Source organism: Haplochromis burtoni, unplaced genomic scaffold (assembly GCF_018398535.1).
Source record: "Haplochromis burtoni strain Fernald_Lab_line unplaced genomic scaffold, NCSU_Asbu1 Contig_258, whole genome shotgun sequence".
In the NCBI taxonomy this organism is placed as follows: domain Eukaryota; kingdom Metazoa; phylum Chordata; class Actinopteri; order Cichliformes; family Cichlidae; genus Haplochromis; species Haplochromis burtoni.
Genome location: NW_024582619.1, coordinates 1 through 20,837, shown reverse-complemented (window position 1 = coordinate 20,837; position 20,837 = coordinate 1). Strand labels below are relative to the sequence as shown.

Below are 20,837 nucleotides of genomic sequence, written 5' to 3'. Positions count from 1 at the left end.
GTTGCTGAATGCTAGGAACAAGAGTGCTCATATCATCCAACATCATCCATCCAGCATTAGCTGAGCAAACTCTCATTAAACGGGCTTAACCGAAAACTCATCAAACACTGGACACACTTAGCTTGATAAAGCTTCATCCCAATTCAGTGCAAACTAATGGCTCAGTCACATAAGTAAAAACAGCACAGCAACATTCTTGAATCTACACAAAAAAAAAGACTGTATGATTGGTGATTGTATTGTATTATTTTGTATTTTCTATTCTGCACTGATTGCAACTTGTGGTGATTACCTGGTTGCCCATAGCTTGACAAGTTTACACTTTCACGGCCACTTTGGATCACAAGAGGATTGCACAGGTCACCTGATAAGTGGCGACCTCTCTGCAAACAGTGCAGTCTGACTTGGATTGACTGTAATCACTCTAAGAGGGATTGCTGAAGTCTTGCAAATGATTGTTGTCAAAGTTATAAATGCAAACAAATTGCCAACATATTGCCATCAGTCTGAATGAGTCTTTGTAAATGAGCACAATATAAGGAAACTCAACCCATCTGTTGAACTCCGCTTATATAGAACCGGAAGGTCAAAACTAAAGGATGTTGTGACCTTGTGAGACCCTCAAGGAATCTAAATCTGACAGTTTGGAAACATGCATGAGTGTCCCACCGGAGACTCTTGCAGTACTCTTCCTGTTCCTCCTTGCGCAAAGGAGCAGACACCCGTGTCGTTGGTGGGTTGATCCAGCTCTCCTCATGCCTAATGGGATCTCATCTACACTATTAAGACTATGGAGACCCAGCAAACCTTCTTGTAGTGGCACGTATAGATAGGCCATCCTAAAACGGGAGCTGCGCTACCTGTGCAACCTGAATGTGCCGTTGTTCTACCAGCAGTAACAAGGACACTAACAAAAAACAAAAGTAGAGAAAGATCAGTCAGGGAAGATAAGGAGAGGGCAATGATCTATGCCTTGTTGTTGCCTCTCAATGGCTTGTTATTCATGAGAGGACTGACTGATATCCCCGAAACTTAACTGAGTTGCTGTTATAATGTGATAATCACATGCTCCCTTAACTTTTTTTTATTTTTTTTGTGTGCAATGTATATGTGACTGGTTTGTGTTCAGGCTTTAAGTATTGTGTAATTGAAGGAGTGTTGTTAAGGGAGGGACAAAGCTGACTTTGTCACAATTCATTCAGCTTGTTATTGTACTGAAAGACTCAGGGCTTTCAGTTTAACTCGTCTGATAAGTACACCCTGTTATAAGCACGGTTTAAGTGTAAGTATCGAAAACTCTAAACTCTTCTTCAAACATGTTCACGTCTCTCATAGAAAAAAACAAACCAAAACAAAGATGGCAAAAGCCAAAATGTCACGAGGATTCAAAAACAAAGGCGATATATGCTGGAGGCTGGTGTGAATGTCAGGTTTTTCTGGAAGGAAAAACAAACAATAAGAACAGGTGTGATAAACATGCTGTTTTGAAGCTTACTCAAAGCCAAAGAGAGGTTCACATTTTATGACACAGTCATGGTACTCTTAAGCTTCTTGTGGGGTATGTTTTACAATAGCGTTTGAACCAAGGACTTGCTGACAACTAAAACTGCTTAATAATGATAATAATAATAACAGTTTTATACCACATGACTGTTATTTGGTAGCTTATGTTCAAGCTAAACTTTCCTTTACATCAGTCTGTCGTCTTGCCTTTAAGGGAGCCTTGTTGAGAAAAATGAACAAAATGGAAACAAAATTTTTTACTCAAAATATTTTTATTGAGCAATTGTGGATACAGTTAACAAAAAAGGAAAAAAAAAAACAAGGGAAACATAAAAACTGGTTACACTGAATACAAAACAGAACTTCTCACGTTGGAACAAAACGGACAAACGGAGGCGCGATTGATTCCAGGAAAACCTTTCTTTGCAAACCACACAGAAGTTAGCTGAGCTTCACATTTACATTAACACAGTAAAACCTATAGAGTGGTAGGTCATCAGACCTCTGTGGGATGAGCAAATCTGTTAGTCAAAGGACAGCACCCAACGTTTTGCCCCAGTGATACACTTATCATCCTCACCCACTGTACCAAAGAGAGCAAGTAGGGGGTTGAGAGCCAGTTTCAGGTCAGTAGCCTTGTTCAGAGTGTAGAAAACCGCCTCCCAAAAATTTACCAAGTCAGGGCAGGTCCAAAGCAAAGCATGTGGGTTAGATTGGCATCATCAGACCCGCAGCTGTTACAGCGAGGGATAGAGCCAGGATAAATCTTAGCTGATTTGTATTTAGACAAGTGGGCCCTATGAACTACTTTGAATTGTAATAGGGAGTGGCGGGTGCAGAGTGACATAGAATTTACCAGAGTGAGGACTGAATCCCAAACGTCATCTGACATAGATATACCCAACTCCTTCCCCCATGTGGATTTAAGGCCTTCAAAGGGAGCTGAAGTTATCCTGCACAGTTTGCTATAGATGCGGGAGATTATACCTTTGCCTGATAGTTGCAAACTAAGGAGCTTGTCCAGTAAGTTAGTAGCTGGAGCTTCTGGAAAACTGGAGAGGTTGGATTGCAAAAAATGTTGAGTTGTAAATATCTAAAAAAGTGAGTTTTGGGAAGAGTGTATTTTGCTGACAGCTGATCAAATAATGCTAGTCTAGTTGTGTATAAAGATATCTTTAAAGTAAATAATACCTGCTCTAAACCAGACCCAAAACAAGTTGTCCAAAGCTTAAGGGAATAATAGGTGATTTAATAAGATAGGATTTTGAAGTGAGAAATTCTTGAGATTGAACTGCATCCTGAACTGAGCCCACACCCGGAGGAAGTGCTGAATGTGAAGTTGTCAATTGACAAAGGTAGAGAAGAACCCAGAAAGGAGGCAAGAGACATACCCTGAGTTGAGTCAAACTCCATTGCTAGCCAAGTGGTGTGGCCCACAACCTTCCCAGATTTTAACCAGTAGGCCATGGAGCAAATATTGGCAGCCCAATAGCAAACGCGGAAGCTAGGGAGTGCCAGGCTCCCTTCAGTCCTAGGTTTCTGTAAATGCATATTAGCTACTTGAGGTCTTTTACCCTCCAAACGTAGGAGGAAATTCTAGAATCAAGGGTTGTAAAGAAGGACTTAGGGATAAAGACTGGTAAAAATTGAAAAAGGGGAAAAAAATAGGAAGAAAATGTATTTTAATCGAATTAATTCGACAGAGTTGTGTGGAAACACAATTTAAATTTAAATAATTAGCTTTTTTATTTCTAAAGCAAACAATTACTTCACGCGCCTGAAGTCAATTATATAATACTGTTGAAATCCTCACATGTCGTTGATTGGTCGGTCAAAAGTCGTGTCGTTGTTGGTGTGACTTTATTTTTGCCCCGCCCTTTCTGCCAAGCTCCTTCACGTTCTTAAGCTGTGATTGGTTAAACACACGTCGATCAAATTCTTTTGCAGGGTTGGTTGCAGGGCGGCGGTTGTTGATGTATGTGTCAGAAGTCAGGTAGTCGGCACAGAGAGCAGCTAGCAGGTAAGCAGACAGCAGCAGGCTGCGTATTTACTGCTTAATGCGATTAGCCGCACTTCACAAGTAGCCCACTAACTGTACTCTGTGTGCTCTAAATGAGTTTGCGATTAAAAAACCCATGAACGATTAGGGTGTTTCGCTCAGTGTTCGCCGTCTGCGGCTTTTTAGCCTTGGTAGTTTGTCTGGCTGATTGTAGATAAGCTGAAACTCGTGAATGAGCAGCATAAATGGAGCCACTTATTTATAATTCAAACGAGAACTAGCCTCTTTTATACTCAGTGTTCATATCAACAAAGCAGGTGTTGGAGTGTCAGAGGAAGTGGTGAGTGGGCTAACCTTCACTCAGTTCCTAATAATAACTGTAATATAGCGCTTATTTATACCCGCAAGCTACTTCACTTGTATTTCCACAAAATAGAAACGATAAGTATTATATGTATGTATCTCTTAGATATTGCACATGTCGCTCCTGTTCAGTGGTAACATGCGCTCCTGGGGTGGAATAAATCATTCATTAATGTTGACAGCAATACTACAGGCTGCTGTAGTTTGTTTCAGCCTCCCCTCTGTCTTCCCAGGTAACGATGCAGTTCCTAGGGCGGCTGCTGGACACAGTCTCCTCTGTGTCAACCCTCTTCACCAACCCTTACCGGGTCCGAGAAGTGCCGCTGTCTGACTATGGAGGAGGAGGGAAAGTGAAATTAAAAGAGGAGGGTCGCATAGTTCTGTACAAGTACAGTCAGTCATGGGACTGTCTCCTTCTCTGCCCAGAGACACCGAATGTGGCTTTGAGGTCTGTGTTGATCACGTAGATACACTGTTCTGTGTGTTCTGCAGACTCTGACATGGGTGTGAAAGTTCAGTGTCAGCTGCAAAAACATTTCTTTTGCACTTTGAGTTGCTTTTATTAGCATAGTTGCTCATTTCATCCTGTGTCATCTTACTGGTTTGCTGGTTTAGCCTACATCACTATTACTCAAACAGGCAGCTAAGGCTATGCCTTTTATTTTATCAGCTATAAAGCTTTGTAGCAATCATGTGATATGCTAGTAACTATGACATCATCCATTTTTTTTTGCAAAACCCTGTTTTCAGCCTTCACTGTTAGCATTTTGGGAGGCATGTTGTTGGTTTTTGTGCACCAGAGTTGACACAAGGAGGGAGTACTAAATTATAAACTAGTACTAGCAATCTTGCTTGGGAAGTTGCATCTGTAAAGTACATGTATATTTGCTATTTAGTGCTAAGTAACATTTCAAGTAAAATGTTACAACTTCAGTCATAAAAATGAAAGCAGAGACTATCAGTCGGGATTATCTGGACAATCTGTTACCACTACAAAAAGCATATAGGTCCTGTCAGGTAATTCCATTACAAATGCCCCTAAAGTATCAAAGAACACAAACAAGCTGAGAGGTCCAGGTTTGTTATTCCTATGAGCAGAGGTGAGGAGATCTCCTGTGTTGTCACAATTGACAATCAGGGTAGCCTTACCCCTAACTTTAACCCTTAACAAGTCTTCACTTTAACTTGAACAGTTGTCGTGAAAAGGATTAGTCATAGAAACCAAAGCATTTGATGTACCCAGCTGTAAACATGTTTATTTCTTTCTGCTGTTAAAGTTGTCCATGAGCTTATAAGGGAGTTGACCTGCTTTTGGAGTTGGCCTCATATTGCCACTCCGGGAGCTGCAGAGTTTGGCAGATCTGCGCTGGCATAACTTTTCAGCTCGGGATGTTGCTGCTTGGCTACAGATCTGAAAGGCAGGTTTGAAGAAAGATAGAAAGAAGGTCTTAGCATTGGCCTCAGCTGATACCAGACATGTCAAATATTATTAGTTTACTAGCGCAAACCAGATCCTTGTTGGGAGTAACCAGAAGGGACAGGATTATAGATGAGTGTATCAGAGAGACAGCTAAGATTGAGTGGTTTGGAGAGAAACTAGAGGTGAGGTTTGAGATGGTTTGAGACACAAGCAAAGGATTGATTGTGGATATGTTGAAAGCAAACGTAAAATATTATTTATGTATAGTATGTAAAAAAACATTAAAAGGAACTTTTGGAAGCTAAAGCAGCAAAGAAATAAAAGGAATAAATGTCTTAAACACTAATGCTTGAAGCTTTTTTGAATTGTTTTTCTTAGCAGAGGAGAAATATCATTATTTATTCTTTATCTACTAGTTCATTGGTACCACATTAGCAGAATTTTTGGTAAGCTATCCACATTTCCTCTTCTTGTAATCATTGCATTGCCTGCAGGCTGTTTCAGGTGGTGTCAGAGGAAGATGCCATGAACTGGTTCCCACAGTACGCCCTCAAACTTCGACCTTTCTATGAAACGCTTCTTCTGAAGTGTGAGTCGACACAGCCAATCGTGGACTGCATCCGTGCTCACCCAGACTGGAGCTCTGCCCACATTGCTGTTGAAACAGGCCTGAGAGAGTGTCTCAAACATAACTATGTGCAGAGGTAAGATGAGCCAAATTGATATTCTTTTTTGGGTTTCTGTGATTATTTTGTATTTATTGGCCTTTTAGTGAGTGAAATATCAGACAGCAGTACGTCTCACAGTTGCATCTTCGTGTTTATGGTATTGATGGATGGGTGGATGAATAATGCCGAATGAAGAGAGATGTAACTCATTAGTCAGGAAGTCTGTGCCAGCTAAATGAATCCAGTGCAACAGATGGTATTGATTATTTAATTGGTTTATAGAAATGTTGCCTCAAAGCACTTATGGTATTATCGAAGCTTATAGCTCATTAGATACAAGTCATTTATTTTTTCACTCATTTTCTTGTGCATTTTTTAAATTGCTCCCTTATTGGCAAAAGTTTCTGTCTTATTAATAAAAAATGTGACTTTTGAGTAATTTTGAGGTAAAATTGAAAGCTACTTGATTCAGTTAGTCTATTAGTGGATATTTAGTTCTAACGGTTTCACAAAAAAAGTCTCTGATTCAGCCTGAAAATCATCCTCTACAAGTAGCGTTGCTGGGAAGTTTAACTTAAAAGACACGATCTGGAGAGTAGGTGTGAATGTGAGTGCGAATGGTTGTCAGTGTGCCTGTGACAGCCCTGTGACAGACTGGCGACCTGTCCAGGGCGTACCCTGCCTCTTGCTCTAAGACAGCTGGGATAGGCTCCAGCCACCCTGAAAAGGATAAGCGGCAGAGAGAATGGACGGACACGGTCTGGACACGAGAATAACATAATAAGGAAATCCGAAGTGAAATGAGTTGCTGAGGAAAAACAGGAAAAGGCAGTCCTTCCTTGACCAAAGCAATAATAACACAAGTCTGCTTAAAAAACAAAACAACAACCCCCCCTCTCCCCAGCTCTCATGCTTTACTGATATGACTTGAAAACATATAGCTGAAGAATTTAGAAAATAAAAAGAAGCTTAGGAAAGTTTGTTGACTAAAGCACACAGAAAGCCTCTGTGGTGCTTCATGGTGCAGAGCTCCCACAACATCAGCTCAAAATCTTTGCATCTCCAGTCAGATCAATGCTCGGGACGCATCAGGCCAGACGCCGCTGCATCTGGCATGTGGGCGAGCTGACGCCACATGTGTGAAGGAGCTTTTGGAAGAAAGCAAAGCTCGCACCGACATCAAAGACCAAAACGGAGAGACACCGATCCACTACGCTGCCAAGCAGGATTCTACGGTAATCATCCAGGTGAGCCTCAGCTAAAGCAAGATGGTAGAGTCAGACCTCAGACCCTCTAAAGTGCACATTAAAATGATTTCTCCCTCTCTCCACTTTTCCTGCTGTTTTCGTTCTCACCTTTCTCTCATCATCCAGGTCCTTTGCTCGCGGTTATGCTCTGGTGTGGACGAACTCAACAAGAACGGAGAGACGCCGCTCCATGTGGCCTGCCGTACAGGCCGAGTGGAGGCTGTCAAGGCCCTGTTAGGAGGTGGGGCCAAGTGTGACATCATTGGCGGTACAGGTTACCCCATCCACAGCGCCATGAAATACAGCGAGAAGGGGTGAGTGGGAGGAACAATGAGTTATTTTTGTGTCTATAGATGAGCAGAATTGGCCGATTGTGCGTCTGTACGATACTAAAGAACACTGAAAATGGGAACAGCTTCTCTGGTTCTCCTTTTTTACCGGTTCTCTAGAAGTTGTCTGTCTGTCTGTCTGTAATGTGTGACTTCTCTACACTATAATAAAGAATGTAGTACATATTTAATATTCTTGTTTTAATTTCGTGTTCATCTGTTAGTTGTGTGGAGGAGATCCTCAAAGCAGATCCAAACCAGCTCCAGGCAGAGGACTCTTTGTATGGAGGGACGCCTCTCCACTGGGCTAAAACTGCTGAGGTTAGAAACACTACGTCGTGTGCTGTGTAAAAATTCATAATGGTTTGTTTAGTTTGGCATTACTCTTGCAAACATCCTGAGAAATTCACACTGAGTTTAATCCTGAGTAAATCTAGCCGCCTGCCAGTGATGGCTGTGCGTCCTCTGGTCTCTCAAATCAGCACATCTGCGAGGGATTAACACGGAGCTAGAGACTTGACTTCATGTTTCTTTCTGTCTTCATGTCTGGGTGATAGATGTGTCGCATGCTGTTAGAGTGTGGCTGTGAAGTGAACTACCTCAGTAAGACCGGAGAGAGCGCTCTGCACATTTTGACCAAGAAGGGTCGCTTTGAGGCGGCTATGGTGTTGCTCACCCACGGAGCGAATGCCAACCTGAGGGGCCAGGATGGAAACACAGCTCTGCACTTAGCCATGAAGGTGTGTATACGATCTGCAAAATGTTCATGAGGAGAAAAGAGAAAGGTTACTTTGCAAGACATTGTGAGATTACGGGAGTTGTAGAACGCAGCACCTTTGAAATCAGATTGCAACACTCATAAAGAAAACTGAGGTCATGCTCTGTGTTACAGCCAGCGTGTTCACACTGCAAAATCTCTTTCCAGTCTGTTTTGACGAGTTCTTATTCAACATCAAATGTTTGTTTGTGGGCACATGGTTAGCACTGCCGCCTCACAGCAAGACGATTCCTGGTTCAAATGTCCTGGCAGGCTGGTGCTTTGTATCTGGAGCTTACATATTCTCCCTGTGCTTTCCTCCCACAAACCAAAGATGTGCATTGTAGCTTAGTTGGTGATTGTAAATTGGCCATGTGAGGTTAATAGTGCGTATAGCATAAAGCACTGCATAAATGTATGGTTAGAGAAATGCTGTCTGAATTGCCACAGTGTTTCCATTTTTAAAAATATGTATTATTTTAATGTGAGCTGCATAACTGAGGTTTTTCACAATGGGGGTACAAACCCAGCTAAGCTATTGCAACAAGTACTGATTGTTCAAATACAACTGAAAAAACCCTCAATGCTGTGTGAAATGTAACTAACTACAAAATGTAATGATTCGCAAATCTGATAATCATATTTTACTCAAAATAGAACAGTGAGACAAATTTTGTTTTAAATGTTTAAACTGTGAAAATGTGCCAGCTTGAGAAAAACATTTGCTTATTTTGAATTTAATGGCAGCAACACATCTTAAAAACTGTTGCGACATCACTGAGTAGCAGCCCCTCTTGTTTTGACAGCAGTACGTAAAACTCAGGAGACCAGTTGCTGGACGTCTGATTTAGGATTCTAGCTGCTCAACAGTCCTGCAGACTGCAGGCAGGCCAGCTCAGCGGACTCTTCTCCTACAAAGTCATGCTGTTGTAATAATTGCAGTATGGGGTTTAGTATTGCCTTGTTGAAGGGAAGCGTATGTTGCTCTAAAACCTGCTAGCACCTTCCAGCATTCGTGGAACCTTTCCAGATGTAATAGTTTCAACAAAAACTTCTGGAAGTCTTCTTGAGCCCAATCAGTGATTTCCTCTATAAACACATTTTTTCCATATTAGGGAACTTCTGGCCATCTTCACCTCTGAGAAACTCAGAAATTCTGTTTTTATTTACTTCTTACCCAGCATCCCAATTTGTTTGGAATTGAGGTTGTATTTTTTTGTTTTATCCTTTGTTCCATATCCTTAAAAAAAACCCTCTTCTCATTTGTTGTGACTGCTCAGATGGACCACATAGAGTTGATCAAAGCTCTAATAGTGTTTGGTGCAGATGTGGAGATTCACAATGATTTGGGCGAGACACCTGGACTCATCGCTGCACGCACCAGCAAAGGTAATGAGAGAGAGAGAGTGAGATGGGGGGTTAAAAGCGAAACATTTAAACATATAAAGAACATAGAAGTCTGAGCTTGGACTGGTGGTGTTAACAGTGAAATTAGGAGTTAATGTGCCTGACCTAACAACCCTGTTTGATCTCATGTAGTCTGATTTGAAAGCATGTGTCCACTGTGGATGATATTAGTCTGCCTGTTGTGTTGGAGCTGTAATTAAGGGTTTTATTATCTGCCACTTTATCCCATTATGTATTAATATTATATGATATGATAACACTTCCTGTTACAGATATATTGCTTTATCACTATGAAGCAATGAAAAAATATTACCGTAGTTATTGCTTATAGTGAGTTAAACTTTGTGATCATGCTTTTTTTTTGGAGTATGCAGTATTGCAGCATCTTGGCTTCACTGCCTTTAAGTGAAATATCCGATTAGATTAGGTTAGATTTTGGTCCACAGAAGCAGAAAATGGAAAAGAGCATACAAATAAACTCACTAACTCTAAGGCTACGTTCACACTGCAGGTCTTAATGCTCAATTCCGATTTTTTGATCAAATCCGATTTTTTTGTCTGCTTGTTCACACTACAAATAAAATGCGACAGCAAACGCGCTCTAGTTTCTTTTGCGGCCCGCATGCGCAAAAGAAGACGTCACACACAACGCGCTCTGTTTAGACCAAACAGTATTGTTTGACTGATGGCCTTTAATATAAAGACTTGTTTCGGACTTTACGTTTTCCAATTTTGCTTTAAGTTATAAAGTTATTTTTTTATTTACATATGGCCTAATAATTATCCTTATTGCTGTTTTAGAGAGGAGCGGTGCTTCAAAGGATAGTTGCAGATAATCTGCAGATTATACAGTACAAATAAAATGTTCACGTTTCTCCAACGTTGTCTTCCCAACAGTTTCACTGACATCTACACTGGATGGCCAGGAAGCGTTCGCGATGTCTTCTCCGGCGCTGATAATTGGCGTCTGTCTTGTGTCAGTGACGTAAAAGACGGATTTAATGCGACATGACCGTTCAAACAGCAGTCGCTTTCTAAAACATCAGATATGTATCGGATTCAGTACCACATACGAAAGTGACCCAGATCGGATTTGAAAATATCGGATTTGTGCCGTTCACACTGTCACACCATGATCGGATATGGGTCACACAGGGTCAAAAAAGTCAGATTTGATGCGGTTTCGCCTGCAGTGTGAACTTAGCCTTAGTCATCCCACAGGAAATAAAAACAGTTTCTAATTTCTTTCTGTTGATATATGCAGCTGTTTACTGTTATTTTTCTGATCACTTTCTTTTTTGGCAGAAAGCTGGAGACAAAGACAAAGATTTAAAATTTCACTTTGATTTCTTAGAAAAGCTCAGAGCATGTTACGGCTAAATTGAGCCAGCTAATGGATGTTTGCTTTCAAATACATAGACAGTGCAGGAAACCATTCACAAAGAAGAAATGGGAGTAAACTAAGTTTGTATTGACTTACTGATTATGAAAATGCATGATAATTGCTAACAGCTTGCTTATGTTCTTGCTCTCTCTCTTCCTTTCATCTCTCTCCGTCTCTCCTCTTTGTGGCGTGTGTGCACGTCTAACTTGTTGGCTGCTGCTCTGTGTGTGTGTTTGTGTGTGTTTGGAACATGAAAGGTCCTAATAGAAAGATACTGCTGGACTTGCTGTGTAGTGTAGGAGTACAGCGTTGCCTCCCTCCCTCCCCCGGCAGTCCTCCTCCTCCTCCCATCTCCAAGAAGGTCAAGCCTCAAGGCATAGGTAACACCACCACCCCCTCACCCCTGCTCCTCCCTCATGCTTCTCCATTTCCATTTTTCTGTCACTTCAAATATTCGAGTTTGTGTTGTCAGTCAGTTTTTTACCCTTACTTTTCTTAGCTATAGATCATTCTTTCTGTATTATATATTTAATGATCAAATTTAGTATAAACGTAATGTAAGAGCTGGATTCAAGTGTTCCTTCATATTTAAGTTAAAATAACATTTAACCCTTTAAGCCTGAACCATAAAATAATTGCCAGAAATTTTTTTAATGGAGTGTTTATTGAGCCTTCTCACAAATTAAAAAAATATATAAATATATATAGTTGATAGTTGATTTTTAATTGTATCATATTTGTTACATTGTGCGTTATTTGCAATTTTATCCTTAAAAATGTAATGCACAATTCTTTTAGAGGTTCTTTGGGGAGAATAAAAATGACTGTAATGTAGAAATCTCAAAAACTCATAAAAACCACATGTATATAATATGATAGGGGATCAGTTAAGGGGTTAAATGATACAAAAACAGTCTTCAAAGACTACTCTTAAATCTTTTTAAAAGGCAGGTAATGAGCTGTGAAAAAATTAGGACCCAGCACAATTTAAATTTTCTGTAAAAGGTGAGCTGCATGGTGTGATGAGCTCCTCAACACTTCCCAAAAGCAGCAGACTGTGGCAGAGTGTGTATGGTGATGGTTTTTACAGTAGTGACACCACCAGTAAATGCTTCCTCCACAAAATCCTGGTGACCCCGTTTTTTCCTAGTTTAGTTTAGTTTATGCACAAATGTGATGCTCCTGTACCAACAGCTGTTGTGATTGGCTTTTAGGATTTGAGGACATCTTGTATGTGGGGGCTGCAGTGGGTGCAATGAGCAGAGGCATATCTGAAATAGACGGCCCCCAAATGGAAACGAGAAAGTGAGTATAAAAATTTCTGATTGCACACTACACATCACGCGCCTTTATTGCCACTACTTACCCATAATCAAAGCACACACAGAAGGTTGTAGGCAAACACTGAATATATAAGACAGACATGGCCGTTGTGACTTTACCTACAGTTATCATAGTTCTGTATAGTTACTGTGCTGTAACAAAGACACATATTTACCTACAGCACAGTAACTATGTGTCTTTTTTTCAAAGTGGATGTGACGGTAACAGGTGGATGTGATATTCCTCATACTTCATCCTAAATCATACTCTGCTTTATCTATACTGTCTATTTAACTCTAAGTGGGACCATCATTTATAAAATAATCATATTGTGTTCAGATTGAGATACACATGCACACTGACAATGTGACTGTGGCCATAAACTCACCATGAAAGTGTTTCTAAAACCACTTTAATACAAATGTAATATTAATAATTCATATTATTGTAAAGTGTATAACTGATACACCCACAGCTCACTTTTAGAAAGAATCCAGGGTCAAAGCACTTCTGCTGTTCTGTGCTGCACAATAATAGGTTTCACAGTGTAGTAATGCCATTGTTCAGTATGCATTGAAGCCTCTGCCCTCCTTGATTTCTTTACCATTTGTGGGCTTTGACCTGCATGCGTTTAAGGCCTTTCTCTCCAGGTTTACTTTGCTTTGCTGTATTTTGCTGTTCTGTGTGTTGTGATGTTTGGTTTTGCTGGTCACATGACTCTTTTCAGTAAACTCTGTTTCGAGGATTCTGCTCTGTTCCAGAGGATCTAAAAAGTTGGATATGCAAGTGATTGGCTGGATAAAATTCATCATATTGGTCTTGGCCATCCGACAGGATGGACAGTCTGCTGTGTCTTGATGGTGGCGGTATTAAAGGCCTGGTGCTGATCCAGATGCTGATCGCTCTGGAGAAGGAGGCGGGCAGACCCACCAGAGAGCTCTTCGACTGGGTAGCTGGCACGAGCACGGGAGGCATCCTGGCTCTGGCTATAATCCACGGTGTGTTTGTGTTCTCTTTTCCAGTGCTGAGTTTTCATCACATAGCACCAGAACAACAATGACACTTCTTCTATGTGTAGGTAAATCCATGGAGTACCTGCGCTGCCTGTACTTTAGGATGAAGGAGCAGGTGTTCAAAGGATCAAGACCCTATGAATCAGCACCGCTAGAGGACTTCCTCAAAACAGAGTTTGGAGAAAACACCAAGATGACTGACATAAAGTTCCCCAGGTAGATATCTGAATGTGATAATAGGCAGAAAAATGCCAAGAAAAAGCTAAAATTCAAAAGAATTGCAGACCTCTGCCCAAGCTGCTCGTCATTTGGGCAGCATTTACTTTTAAGCAAAGAGTAATGTATCTTCTATTAAAACATTGTGTACAAGCAGGCAATAGATAATAGGTATTGATTTGTAAATAACTGAAATAACTTGAGCTTATTATATAATAATAATAATAATAATAATAATATTATATAATATATATAAATATTTTGAGCGCCTTTCAAGTCACCCAAGGACACTTTACAATAGGATAAAACACTTAGTAAAACAATGGCAGAATAAGAACAATAAAATAAAGCACAAGATAAAATGAACAAACAGTGGATTCACAGTGAATATGCAGATTTGAACAGATGAGTTTTGAGTTGGGATTTAAACTGGGGGAGAGAACCAATATTTCTTATTTCAGGGGGCAGAGAGTTCCACAGCCTGGGAGCAGAGCAGCTGAAAGCTCTGCTTCCCATGGTGGTGAGGCGGAAGGAAGGTACAGTAAGCTGGACAGAAGAAGAAGAACGAAGTGAACGGGCAGAACAAGTGGTGGTTAACAGGTCAGAAAGGTAAGAAGGAGCGAGGTTATGAAGGGCCTTGAAGGTGAGCAGAAGAAGTTTGAAAATTATCCGGAATTTCACAGGGAGCCAGTGAAGTTCCTGAAGAACAGGGGTGATGTGCTGGTAGGAGGGGGTTCTGGTGATAATGCGAGCAGCAGAGTTCTGAACCAGTTGAAGCTTATGGAGGGATTTTTGGGGGAGACCATGCAGAAGAGAATTGCAGTAGTCAATACGGGAGGTAACAAGACTATGTACAAGAATGGACGTAGACTGGGTGGAAAGAGAAGGAAGCAATCTGTTAATGTTACGTAGATGGAAGTAGGCAGAACGGGTGAGTTATTGATGTGGATTTATAGAAAGTGACTGTCTAGGATGACACCAAGGCTCTTAACCTGAGGAGAAGGGAGAACTGTGGAGTTATCGATGGTGAGTGAGAAATGGTTTGCCTTCAAAAGGTTGGATTTGGTGCCAATAAGGAGGATCTCAGTTTTATCCTCATTGAGCTTTAGAAAATTAGAGGTAAACCAGGATTTTAACTCGGATAGACATTCTGTAAGGGAAGAAGGTGGGAGGGAGGAATCAGGTTTGCAAGAGAGATATAACTGGGTGTCATCAGCAAAACAGTGAAACTGAAGATCAAATTTGCGGAAGATGGTACCTAGAGGGAGGATGTATATTATAAAGAGAAGAGGGCCTAAAACTGAGCCTTGGGGTACACCAGAGGTGACGGGGAATAGACGAGAGCGGAATGATCTTAGTTGAATAAACTGGGAACTATTTCTAACCAACTAGCAGCTCATTCATCATCGTGTGAAACAAAGTGAAACAAAGGCAGATGTGATACGTAAAAGTGAGGTCAGAGGTCAAATGTGACATGATATTTAAATGGTAACTATAGTGTGACATTTAGAATCCCCATATAGCAGAATCATTTCCTAAGTAATGCCAATACAAACGAAGGCAGCAGAATTTTAAACACCATTTTAAGAAAATTGACATTTTATGAAAGTTTGAACTTATCTGACCTCGAAGAAGACGTCAGAGATCAACAGTAACATGATATTTACAATCCCCATATACCATTCCCTATATATTTATATGTTGTCAATACTGACAATGGCGGTAATAAACAGTTATAAATAGCTCTAAATAGAATTATTATCACTTTAACCTTGAGTTTTACATTGAAGGCGAGGTCAGAGGTCAAATGTGATTAACATGAACCCACTCTACACTCCTACAAAGTTTTATTATAATTCATTCATAACTTTTCGACCTGTCACGCTTACAGAGAGAATGACAAATTGTTGCGTTCTAAATGTTATGCAGCCCTCTGCCACAAGATGGCGCTGCAGCTTTTCCATTGCTATAGAAAAGCACCAGAAATTTGTTAATGCAGCCTGGATCTTCTTTTAAGTCTGTCATTGTTCAGACCTCAGTGTTTCTTAGGTTTTATACTAATCAATTAGCCAAAGATTTTTCCTTATTTACTCGACTAAGAATTTAGTCGCCCCAGTTTCTGCTGGTGCTAACAGTGTCATATAAAAGCTTTAAATATCCCACTCTTTTGCTGTGATTGGTCAGTTTTTAAAACTTTGAGCTGGTTTTACCCTGATGTGTTAAATTGAGTCACCTAATTTTTTTCCGAGGTTCAGTTCCTGAGAATTAAAAAAAGGTACTGACTTGCTTAGATATGTGTAGCATGGCTCTCTTAACACTAAAATAATACATCTGAAGCCAGATTGGTTTTAAAAATATTTTTGTAATTTGGTTGAAATGCTGCTGTTCAAATTTTCAGGTGTTTAAGGAGAACAGGCAAACATCCTTTCACTTCTTTCTTTCTTTACAGGGTAATGGTGACCAGTGTTCTGGCAGACAGACATCCAGGCGAGCTTCATATATTCAGGAACTATGACCCTCCATCCGTCTCCAGAGAGGCCCCATACACCACCACTGCCACATTCAAGCCTCTCACCATCCCACAAGGCACGTCAGATATCACCTGTGTTTGTCGGCTACAGCACCAGCCCTCAAATGTCAAATGTATTAAATGGGATAGTGAAGTGCTCTGAACATACCACTGGATGGCACCAAAGGAATTTTCAGAGCTCATATTTTAATGTGAGGGTTATGTTCTTTCACTTCACTGAGGCAATAAAAGCTGAAAACTAAGCCTGTGTGTGAGCACAACACTGAAACTGAGACTGTGTGCTGTTCATGAAGGAGTCGTGTCCTGTGCTGTTTGAGTCCCAGCCGTGTTGTTGTTACAGGCTGGGAGGATGAAGATGTGTTGATAGTAGGATACACAGAAGAGCCACCCAGAAAGATAAGGAAGGTGACAGATGAAGGTGTGTGTATGCGTACAGGACCAAGTCCTGGAAAGTCGTGAAAAAGACAGACAGGAAGTGATAATTATGAACTCAGAACAGTGTAATTGCATTTACTATGCATGACTTTCTTACTTATATCCTTGTGTTCATATCAGAACAACTTGTATGGCGAGCTGCTCGCTCCAGCGGCGCTGCTCCCACCTACTTCCGACCAATGGGGCGCTTTCTGGATGGAGGGCTGCTGGCCAATAACCCGACACTAGATGCCATGACAGAAGTCCATCAGTACAATAAGGCCTTAAAAGCAGAGGTAGGCAACCGGAGCTCTATTCACTTTCCTTCCTTTATGCACTTAATGGACGTTAAGCCACATGGATTTGTTCGTGACTTCTTCTCTGCACGTGTGTCTCTTAGGGCCGCGAGAAGGACTTAAAGAAGCTGGGTATAGTGGTCTCTCTTGGAACAGGTGAGCCAAGTAATTGTGTGTCAAAATGTTAAATTATGTGAGTCATATCTCTTCTTCTGTGTCTTTAATATTCATTAAATGCAAAGTAAACTGATATATACACACACTGGCCACTTTATTAGGTACATATCGCTAGTACTGGGTTGGACTCTGTTTTGCTTTTAGACCTGCCCTAATTCTGTGTGGCACAAATTCAACAAGGTGATGAAAGGATTCCTCAGAGATTTGGGTCCATATTGACGTGATTTCACAGAGTTGCTGCAGATTGGTTGGATGCACATAAATGATGTCATGTTCAAGGAACCAGACATGGCAGATTATCCTGCTGGATACAGCCTTCAAAAGATTGGTACAGTGGGGTGATAAAGAACCACATAGACATACAATATAGACACGCTCAGCAACAATAGTCGGGTAACTGTGGTGTTTAAATGATGTCATTTAGCACTAAGGGGCCCAAGAGTGCCGGGAAAGTGTCCTTGAAACCATTGCACGACCAGTAGCAGTGCAGACGTTTGTGTTTTTTATGCCACATTTTGACCCAACACTCTAAATGTTGCTGCAGAATTTGAAACTTATCAGACCAGGTACTGTTTTTCTAATCTTCTGTTGTCAATTTTTGGTGACTTGTAGCCTCAGTTTGCTGTTCTTAACTGATAGAAGGACACCTGGTGTGGTCTTCTGCTGCTTTAGCCCATGCGTTTGACATGTTTTATGTTTAGAAATGCTCTTAATTACCTTAGTTGATACTAAGTTGACCATTCTCTTGTAAACCTTAGAGACGGTTTTGTGGGGAAATCCCAGCAGATCAACAGCTTCTGAAATATTCAGAGCAGCCTGTCTGGCACCAACATCTGTGTCGCTCAAATAAAGTTTGTTCCTCATTCTGATGCTCAGTTTGATTTTCAGCAGTTCATCTTGATCATGTCTAAATGCACTGAATCGCTGCCATGTGATTGACTGATTTAGATATTTGTGTTAACATGCAGTTGAACAGGTGTACTTAATTAAGTGGCCAGTGGGTGTATATATCAGTTGTATCAGAGCTACACAGGAATACATACCTATCACATTGTGAATAACTAGCTGGAGTTCAGTGTCTCTATTTGAAGTCCCCCTCCCCTTTATCATTTTGTACGCGTGCTCCTGTGTGTCTCCAGGTAAACCTCCTCAGGTGGTGGTGAGCTCTGTGGATGTGTTCCGACCCTCCAACCCACTGGAGCTGGCCAAGTCCTTTGTAGGAGCAAAAGAGCTGGGCAAAATGCTGGTGGACTGTGTGAGTGCATCATTTTTCAGTTTATGTCTGTGAGTGGTTAACTCTGGCCATTGCTGTAATGTGCCCTGATTACTTATTTTTATTTAATCTGTTATTTGTGTTTATTCCATTTGACATTTTTGCATGTATTGGTGTTCTAATAACAAAAACATTTGTTAAAGCATGTTTGTCTTGCTCATTATAAATATGTCTCTCTCACTGCACAGTGTACAGACTCTGATGGCTGTGCAGTGGACAGGGCCAGAGCGTGGTGTGAAATGATCGACACCATTTACCACAGGTCAGAAACGACACACGTGTTAGTTTTGCTTCTTTTTTAATGCATCCTCTTTTCTCAGCCTCTCTGTATTTGTACCAACTTGCTCTCATCCATTTATCTTAGAATGCTTGTAGTTGTTTCTTATTCCCAGACGCTTCATCTGCAGGGGTTTAAAAGGAGTTCCTGTAAGACTGAGTGTTTACTTCAATTTCATTCAGTTTTATTCAAATGGTGACAAATCACAACAACAGTTGTGATTTGACTTTATATTGTAAGGTAAAGACCCTACAATAATACAGAAAATAGAGGAAAGCCCAGCAATCATATGACCCCTCTATGAGCAAGCAGGAAGAAACCTGCACTAAAATCGGGCTCACATAGGGGCTGAGTGGATGAGACAGAACAAAGACATGCTGTGGAAGAGAGCCAGAGATTAATAATAACTACTGATTAAATGCAGACAGTTGTATAAACTGATTCACACGTACATTTCATGTGAACTGTCACAGTGATCAAATCTGCAGCATGTCAGTTATCTAGTAGGACATTTATCACCAACCTATATATGACATGACTGCAGTTTTGTCACATTATAAATTACTTTCATGGATGTAGTTATGACATTTCAATTCAGTTTGGTTTTAATTAAGTTTTATTTATATTAGAGCAGGGCGATATGGCCAAAAATATTTATCACGATATATATTTGAAAATTTGCGATAACGATATAACTGACGATATAATTGATGCGAGACAAAATACAACTCCACAACATTACTAGCGCAAAAAGACAACCTATCATTTATTTTCACTTAAACAAGAAGCTGGTTTTTATGTACATTAAAGCTTTATAAAAATGTAACAGTGCAAATGCAAATTCCTTGCTGAAAGTTTAACCAAAAGGCATTTCCAGTAGAAATGGGCTGACATATCCTGAGCATAACCATGTATAATATCCACTGAAGTTAAAAAGAGGTGCTTTGCAACATTAAACTGCAGTGTGCAGTACGTATTTTTCGGACCATAAGGTGCACGGGATTATAAGGCACATTAAGCGAAACAAAGCAGTCAGATAAATCAAACTTTATTAAACTCATTCTTCTTGCTTCCTCCACTTCTGTACCATTGATTCATTAATGTTGAATTCTCTGGCAGCTGCTCTATTCCCATGTTGTTGCAGTATATTAATGACTAACCTCGTATTGTGGATGGATTATCTCAGTTGTTCTCCTGACTGAAGACACATCATCCACGATTTTTGGCCAACCACGAGGAACCTTAACGTTAACTTTTATAAGTGGAAAAGTGTTAGTGTTCGTCCAGCTTCACTGTTTATGTTATGCTAACATAGCTGTGTCGCTAGCGATCACGTAGCACATCATTATATACCAGCTAGCCCAACTTCAGTAACCCTACAAACGTCACTGCTGTTTAGTTTCCTGTCTTCATTTATGTTGGAAGTGATAGCAGAGCTGTACGTTTGATTTTTTTAGAAATCTCTCAGTCAGAACATGCTATATCATGCTTAGGTAACTAGCGAAACTAGCGAGCTAACTTCCGCTAGCTTCCTGCTAACTCTAACTCGTTTCATGTGCTGCTTTATTATAGTTACAGCTGGTGAACATGTGATCAGATGAAAGAGATGCTGCAGTGTTCGTTTGACCTGAAGCATTTAGGACCCAGATTACTCCCAGATTTAAGGGCATCTTAGTCCGACGGCCGCTTGCATGTTCTGCAAAAAAATGTGCTTTGTCGTGTATCTGACAACCAACGTTAATCAGAAGTCACCATTTTTACCTGGTTCATCTGTTTCACTCAACAATCGGCCATGTGCGTATGAAAACAAAGGCACTGCGCATGCGCGTTTTACTCATATTCTATCGCGATATTTCATTTTCCTATCGTTGCCTAACATTATACCGGTATTACCGTGAACGGTATAATATGGCCCAGCCCTACTTTATATAGCATCAAATCACAAGCCACATCAAGGCACTTTATATTATAAGGTAAATTACTTTACAGTAATAGATAATAAACCACAACAATCATATGACTCCCTATGAACAACCACTGCTGACAGTGGGAAGAAAAAACTCCCTTTTAACAGGAAGAACTCTCCAGGCTCAGGGAGAGGGGCGGCTTTTTGCTGTTGAGGAGGAGGAGGAGGAAGACGAGGTAAAACAGGCACTGTGGAACTAACTGCTGTGTCTTTTAGCTTCATGGATAGATAAAGGTGCACATCATTTAAATAGCAATAGAAATATGTATAATATG

At 40.6% G+C, this 20,837-nt stretch overlaps 1 protein-coding gene across 3 annotated transcripts; it reads left to right on the top strand.

Moving 5' to 3' along the window:
• Positions 1 to 3,423: 3,423 nt before the first annotated feature.
• Positions 3,424 to 18,581, top strand: pla2g6 (phospholipase A2, group VI (cytosolic, calcium-independent); the record flags this gene model as incomplete). Of its 3 annotated transcripts, none has more annotated exon segments than XM_042227397.1 (17): positions 3,424 to 3,523; positions 4,099 to 4,313; positions 5,780 to 5,989; positions 7,020 to 7,200; positions 7,327 to 7,514; positions 7,754 to 7,850; positions 8,087 to 8,269; positions 9,567 to 9,675; positions 11,335 to 11,457; positions 12,292 to 12,382; positions 13,235 to 13,398; positions 13,479 to 13,629; positions 16,079 to 16,215; positions 16,715 to 16,869; positions 16,974 to 17,025; positions 18,186 to 18,301; positions 18,508 to 18,581. In XM_042227397.1, coding segments are annotated over 16 exon segments (2,240 nt in total), but the record flags the coding sequence as incomplete, so codon positions are not given.
• Positions 18,582 to 20,837: the final 2,256 nt, after the last annotated feature.